Source organism: Acanthisitta chloris, unplaced genomic scaffold (genome assembly GCF_000695815.1).
Source record: "Acanthisitta chloris isolate BGI_N310 unplaced genomic scaffold, ASM69581v1 scaffold45305, whole genome shotgun sequence".
Lineage (NCBI taxonomy): Eukaryota > Metazoa > Chordata > Aves > Passeriformes > Acanthisittidae > Acanthisitta > Acanthisitta chloris.
Window position 1 is genome coordinate 1 of NW_008673986.1, and position 7,222 is coordinate 7,222.

A 7,222-nucleotide genomic window follows, 5' to 3' on the forward strand; every position below is an offset into this window, starting at 1 on the left:
ATGTCCTTATCCCCGGAATATCCCTATCCCCGGGTATCCCGATCCCCGGGATGTCCCTATTACCTGTGTGTCCCTATCCCCGGAATATCCCTATCCCCGGGTATCCCTATCCCAGGGGATCCCGATCCCCGGGATCTCCCGGTTCCCGGTGTGTCCCTATCCCCGGGTATCCCTATCCCCAGGTATCCCGATCCCCGGGATGTCCCGATTCCCGGGGAGGATGAGTGCGAACGGCTCTTCCCGAAGCCGCAGCTCATTCCCAGGATTTAACTTCCCTCTTTACCGACCCCTCTGTCCCCGGTGTTTCCCTGCGGCGACATCTCCGTCCCGAACTACGAGTCCCATGAGCGCGGCGGCACCGCCCGGGGGTGGCCCGGGCAGGGGATCCCGACGGCTCCGCCTGTTCCCGATCCTCCTCCTGTTCCCGGCAGCTGCGGAGCCTTCCAGCCGTGCCCTCGGTGAGTGTCTCGGGGGATGGGACAGGATCGGGGTCTGGTGTCTCCCCCCGGGGTGTGATGCTCCCCGGGATGTCGCAGAGGGTACCAGGGCTGGTACCAAGTGGCAGCGACACTTTGACTTTCGTTTCCCGGGGGATCTAGACTGGGAGCGGTGGGAGCATCCCGGATTGCTCCTCTCCAGCCTCCGGGACCCTCCTGGGGGTTGCTTGTGTCCTGGTGTCCAGCAGCGGCTGGAAAGGAGTGTCCCATGGGAAGGAGAAATCCGTGTCGCTCCACGACTTCGGGACGCTGCAGGATGATGAAGGAAACAGCGGAAAAGAAGGAAAAACCCCTAGGGAAGCCCCGAGGAGAGAGGAGATGTGGGTTATTCCGCTCCGGGTGAGCTGTAGTGATGCTTCATCACCCCGAGGTGTGGCTGTCCCTGTCCCTGTCCTTGGGGCTCCACCAGCCCCGGGGGCTTCTCCTGCCCTCCCCGATGACTTAGGAGCTGTTTGGTAATGAAAACGGGATGTGGATAATTTGTTCCTGCTTGGTTTCTCCTGGAAGTCAAGTCCCTATACTCTCTGTGCAGTTTGCTTCCTTCAAGATCACAAAGATTTTCACCAAACCCAGCATCTTTTCTAGTAGAATAATTTTGTTGCATCCAGACATCATTTTCTTTAAAAGTTACTTATGGCACCAAGGGCTCCAGTCCCAGGGTGATGCAATAACGTTATTAAGGTGTTGTCTTTACATTTAGTTTATGGTTTATTTGTATTTTCCCCCCTCTGGTGGCTCTCAGGAGATCTCTGGAGTTCAGGAACTGCAGATCAGAAGGTCCAGCAGGGCAGGGCAGGATGACATCAGCCAGGCAAAGCTTGGATGAATCACACCTTGTCATGTGTTTTTCTGCAATAACTAAAAGTGAAACTACAGCCCTGGATGTTCTAGAAGATTTTGCCACGTCCATTCCCAGGATCTGCCCTGCCTTCTGCTCCCAGCAGGAGGAATTCCTCATCCTCCAAGGCAGCTGTGGCAGTGCAGTAGTTGGTGGCTCATTCCACCTTTGGATACTTTTTCCATTCCAAGCAAATCATTGAAGTCTTAGTCTAAACTCCTGCCTGGTTTTCAGAAGAGGTTCTTTCCCCAAAGGGTGTTTGGGCACTGGGACAGGGTTAGGTTGGAGATCAGGACAAGGTTCTTCCCCCAGAGGTGTTTGGGCACTGGGACAGGGTTAGGTTGGAGATCAGGACAAGGTTCTTCCCCCAGAGGTGTTTGGGCACTGAACAGCTCCCCAGGGCAGTGTCACAGCCCCAAGGCTGACAGAGCTCCAGGAGTGTTTGGCCAACACTCTGAGGCCCAGGGTGGATTGTTGAGGTGTCCTGGGCAGGATCAATGCTCCTTCCAGCTCAGGATATTCCATGATTCTTTGAAATGTTGCAGTGGAATAGTTGTCCATGATCACTGGAATGGTTGTCCATGGTCACTAGGATGGATGTCCATGATCACTGGGTTTGTTTTTCATTATCAGCAGGATGGATGTCTGTTCAATATGAACTTTCCCTCTGCTCTGAGGTCATTCCTTCTCACTCAGACCAGCTGAGGAGTTCCTGCTTTGGATTCCTGGGATGGCATTGTCTGGGATTGGCTGTAGGGTTTTCCCAGCCCCTTGTCACACTGCCAGGGCTGAGCCTAGTGCCTGCAGGGTGATTTAGTGCCTCTTTCCAGCCCTGCCCATGCTCCTGGCACTTGGGATACTGCTTGGATCCATGCCTTTACTCCAGATTTACATTGTGTGATTTGTAGTGCCACACCAGGCCATAAAGTTTTCCATGGAGAGAACTCCACAAGCTTTCCTGCTATTTGCTGACCCTGCTGTCGTGCAGTGGGTTCATTTCAGTGCTGGGAGTCATCTTGCAGTTCCAGCTCAGCTGTCACGTGTAGCAAGGCTATAACAGCCTGGGGACACAGGCTGGGGACACACAGCTCCCACAGCCTGGGCAGGATCTCCTCTCCCATGGGAGCAGAGCTCAGCCAGGTACCTCTTCCCTTGGAGACAGGATGCTGAAGAGGAAAGATGCTGTGTTTGGAGGTTGAGTCATTGTGTTGGAGAGTGTCCAAAGGAGGAGCATGAGGATGGGGAAAGGGCTGGAGGGGAAGCTGAGGCTGAGGGTGATTGGTTTGTGCAGCTGGAGAAGAGGAAACTGAGGGAAGACCTCAGGGGTGTGCAGCTTCTTCATGAGGAGATATGGAGGGGCAGCACTGACCTCTGCTCTGTGTGACCAGTGACAGGACCCAGGGAAGGGCTGGAGCTGTGTCAGGGGAGGGTTGGGCGGATATTAGGACAAGGTTCTTCCCCCAGAGGTGTTTGGGCACTGGGACAGGGTTAGGTTGGATATCAGGACAAGGTTCTTCCCCCAGAGGTGTTTGGGCACTGGGACAGGGTTAGGTTGGATATCAGGACAAGGTTCTTCCCCCAGAGGTGTTTGGGCACTGGGACAGGGTTAGGTTGGATATCAGGACAAGGTTCTTCCCCCAGAGGTGTTTGGGCACTGAACAGCTCCCAGGGCAGTGGGCACAGCCCCAAGGCTGACAGAGCTCCAGGAGTGTTTGGGCACAGGGTGGGATTTTGGGGTGTCCTGTGCAGGAGTTGGACTGGATGATCCCTGTGGGTCCCTTCCAGCTCAGGAGATTCTGTTCTGTGGATTCTATGGATTTGAATGCAGAACACCAGTTATCCTGTGTGTGCCCCCACAGTCACCCAGTGCAGGTGCAGTGTGGTGGGACTGGGACTGCCCAAACCTTGGAGCAGGATAAATTATAACCTGCTGTTTGTACTTGTCCTGCTGTTGGAGCAGTAAACCCTCAACTCCCATTCCACACCTTTCATACCCTCATGGCCACAACCACATTGGAAGCATCTGGAGGTAAAATAATCTCTTTACTTTTTCCTCTTGCAGACTTCCATGATGGATGAGACCTCTGAGGAGCCTCCCACTTCTGCTGTCTTCTTGGACAGCTGTCTCTTCTCCCAGGTGGTCTTTAACAGTGTGGAGAAGTTTTATGTTCCTGGAGCAGACATAACCTGTTATTACACCCTTACACCCAACATCATTCCTCGTGGGAAGGACTGGGTGGGCATCTTCAGGGTAAGTGGATCTGTGGAACCACATGGAAGCAGCAACAAGCAGAAATAAAGAGCTTGGAATTTGATAAAAGAGGGATGGAGAATTTTTTTCCCATAGTAATATTGTGTAATGGAACATCTTCATTGTGCTGTTAGGGACAAAGTGCCTGAACTGTTGTGTCCTGAACAGCTTCAGAGCTAATCAAACACTTCAGTGTTCCAGGCCAGGTTGGATGGGGCTTGAAGCAACCTGGGCTAGTGGAAAGTGTCCCTACCCATGGCAGGGAGTGAATGGATGAGCTTTAACCTCCTTCCAACCCAAACCATTCCATTATTATCCTTTCAAGCATAGACCACAACCCTTAGAAGTCAGGAAATCACTTCAAAAATCTTCCCAGTTACTGATCTCTGTGGAATTAAAGCTCCATGTCCCTAGGAGCTGTTTGATGCCATGCACCAATTTTGCTGTTGCAGGTGGGATGGAAAACCACCAGGGAATATTACACATTCATGTGGGCCCCTCTGCCTGCTGATGTCCACAGTGACACTGCTGTGCAGCAGCACATCCAGTTCAAAGGTGAGTTGGGAGCTTGGATCCCTCAGGGAACACACAGCCTCCCACTTCACTGCCACCAATAAACACAACACTGGGAATTCCAGGATAGCTGTAGGACCATGTTTTGGGAGACTTCTTTCAAATTCCCTCCTAAATCATAACTTTTGGAATCTCTTAAATCCTGCCTTCCTGAGGAGTGGTGTTGTGTTGTTAGCACTGACACAAGGAGCTCCTAATGGAGCAGGAACAATCCTCAACTGGGATGTGGCAGTTTTCTAAGCTTCTCACAGTCTGTGCTAGAATTAAGAGGCTTGAATCATTCCAAGCTGTGTCTGATAAGGTTGTTGTGTTTGTCTGAAGCTTATTACCTACCCAAAGATGATGAGTACTACCAGTTCTGCTATGTGGACCAGGATGGAGTGGTCAGAGGGGCCAGTGTGCCTTTCCAGTTCAGAGCAGAGACTGAGGATGATATCCTGGTGGTTACCACACAGGTATGTGTCCTCTCTTGCCCTGCTTTTTCCTGCTCCAGCTTGTCTTGGCACATCCTCACTGCTCACATGGAGTGATCCCATAACCTGCATGCCAAACTGGAGCTCAGCAGACTTGGATTCTATTCTTGGCTTTGCTACTCATCTGTCACACAGATTTGAGCCTTTGTTTCTCTTCCTGCCATTTACCATGTAAATTGTGAGCTCCTTGGAACAGGGAGTGACTTAACCCATAGTTTTTCAGGGCATTTGGGGTATTTTGAAGTGAAAAGGTCATAAAGGAAAGAGCTGCTGTTAGATGGGAGTGAGGGTAAGCACAGGGATAATTACTGGACAGGGACAAGGGGGAATGGCTTCAGCCTGACAGAGAGGAGGTTTAGATTGGATATTAGGGATAAATCCTTCCCTGTGAGGGTGTTGAGACATTGGCACAAGTTGCCCAGAGAAGCTGTGGTTGCTCCATCCCTGCTGGGAGTGTTCCAGGCCAGGTTGGATGGGGTTTGGAGCAACTTGGGCTGGTGGAAGGTGTCCCTGCTTATAGCAGGGAGTGGAATGGATGAGCTTTGAGCTCATTCCAACCCAAACCATTCCATGACTCCAATAACTAAGGTGCTGTGAAGCCAATCACTTATTCCCCAGTGTCTTTGCTTAGAGACTCCTCTGCACACATGGGTCTAATCCAAGCCAAAAGCCCCAGACTCTGCTGACCTCTGTGGGCACAGAAGTCATTGAGCATCTCCAAAGATCAGGATGTGCTCTGTCCTCAGGCTTTGGGTTGATGATCAGCCTTGGAGTGACGTGGAGAGTGAAGAGCAGCCTGGGCTGTGCTGGTAGTGACAGCACAGGGAGGGACATGGTGTTCCCTTTGCACAGCTCATCTTTCCTAGCTCTCCACACTGGGCTCTTTGGAATGTGGCTTTTTAGGGCTTCTGTTCTGACCAACCTACTTTGTTGCTTGCCAGGGAGAAGTGGAAGAGATTGAACTACGGAACAAAAATCTGCATAAAGAAAATGAGGAGCTGAAAGCAAATTGTGCAACTCTCCAGAAACAAAACCTGGATCTGCAGGAAGAGCTCAAGAAGACCCAGGTAAACCAAAGAGTATTAAAGCAGAAGAATGAAGTCTGAAAGATGAAAAGGGACTGAGTCAAGTCTTGTTCCACTGAATGCTTCCAGGAGAAAATTAAAGAGGTTTCTTCTCCCCATATTATCTGTTCAATCCTTTACCAAATCTCACTGGGATATAAAACCAATCAGGATGAACAAGAGACATGTGCAGACACAGGAGTCAGGAACATGCAGAGTGTGTTCAAAAATGTTTTGTGTGCTGAAAATCACATTGTCATTATCTTTTCCTCCTTCAGTTTTGCTCAGGGTTTAATATAAATGAACCAGGGTCTGAAAGAGGATGAAAAGAGGAGATATTCCTCCTTGGATGTGCTGCCTGGTAGTGTTGTATTTGAGGGGTTTGGCAGCTCCACTGCAGGGAGGATTATTGCTTGGGTGCCATTTCCCTCCTATTTCCCTCCCTGTGATTTTCAGGAGCTGCAGAACAGTTTGGAGTCTTTAAGGAGCAACACAGAGAAACTGGAGCTGGAGCTGAATTCCCTGAAAGTGGAAAATCAGCAGCTAAAGGAGCAGGGTGACTGCAGAGAGGCAGAACTGCACCAGTAAGTGCATTTCCAACATAGCTCCTAACAGGATTTCATGTAAACTCTTTGCCTTTATGGATTGAATTCCCACTGTGAACATTTGCTGTGTTCTGGGTTGTTCTGAATAGACTCCAAGAGCAAATCCAGACTGCGACCTCTGACAAGGAGCACCTGGAAAACAGACTGAAAACAGCCTTGGATCACATGGATCAGCTGCAGGTAGCAAACCCAGAGCTGCTGTGCATTGCTTGCAGGAACTGTCTCTGGTGGGATCAGTTTCCTTCTGAGCAATCCTGAGCAAGTCTGTGAGTTTCTTTATTGATGACTTGGGTTCTTCAGGAAAATGACATACAGATCTGATTTCATCTCCAGGAAACCTCCAGAAATCTGTATTCTGAAGGAAGGGTAGAGAGGGATGAGCTAAGAGAAAATGTAAGGATTTTATTCCCTAAAGTTATGCCCTCTGCATGCTCATTGAGTGACCAGTCCCAGCCTGGTGTTTACCTCTTGCCAGCCAAGAATCCAGGCAGAAACACTTCTGTTTTGGAAAACATCCTAAAATGGTGTTCAGACCTTGGGTGAAAACAGTACTGGGAGTTGGGAGGGATGTGGAGGGAGAAGATAGTTTGGAAATGGTTCAGTTTGGGACATAGGAGACCCAGAACTGTGGGATAAACCCTCTGGCTGCAGAGTCTCTGCTTTTCCTCTTTCTTCTCTGATTTGCCAGACTAAAAGTGTCATGTTGCAACTTAGGAAGCTCTTGAGAGAACAGATGAATGAATGATCTTCTTTTTTCCCCAGTCTCAAGTGTTGAATTATGAGAAGGAAGTGGAAAACTTAGCTCATGTGGACCATGATAAGACAGAGCAGCTGGAAATTTTGAAGGAGGAGAATCGGCAGTTACGGATCAGCTCAGCTCAGCAGGTAAAGCCTCTTCCCTTTCCCCTTCCCTTTCCCCTT

The 7,222-nt window shown here is 50.1% G+C and overlaps 1 protein-coding gene across 1 annotated transcript; it reads left to right on the forward strand.

The window, feature by feature from the left end:
- Nucleotides 1-3,403: 3,403 nt before the first annotated feature.
- On the forward strand, nucleotides 3,404-7,186 carry CALCOCO2 (calcium binding and coiled-coil domain 2; the record flags this gene model as incomplete). The annotated part of the gene is made up of 7 exons (XM_009075137.1): nucleotides 3,404-3,586; nucleotides 4,039-4,141; nucleotides 4,481-4,614; nucleotides 5,574-5,699; nucleotides 6,153-6,280; nucleotides 6,391-6,481; nucleotides 7,064-7,186. Coding segments are annotated over exons 1-7 (888 nt in total), but the record flags the coding sequence as incomplete, so codon positions are not given.
- Nucleotides 7,187-7,222: the final 36 nt, after the last annotated feature.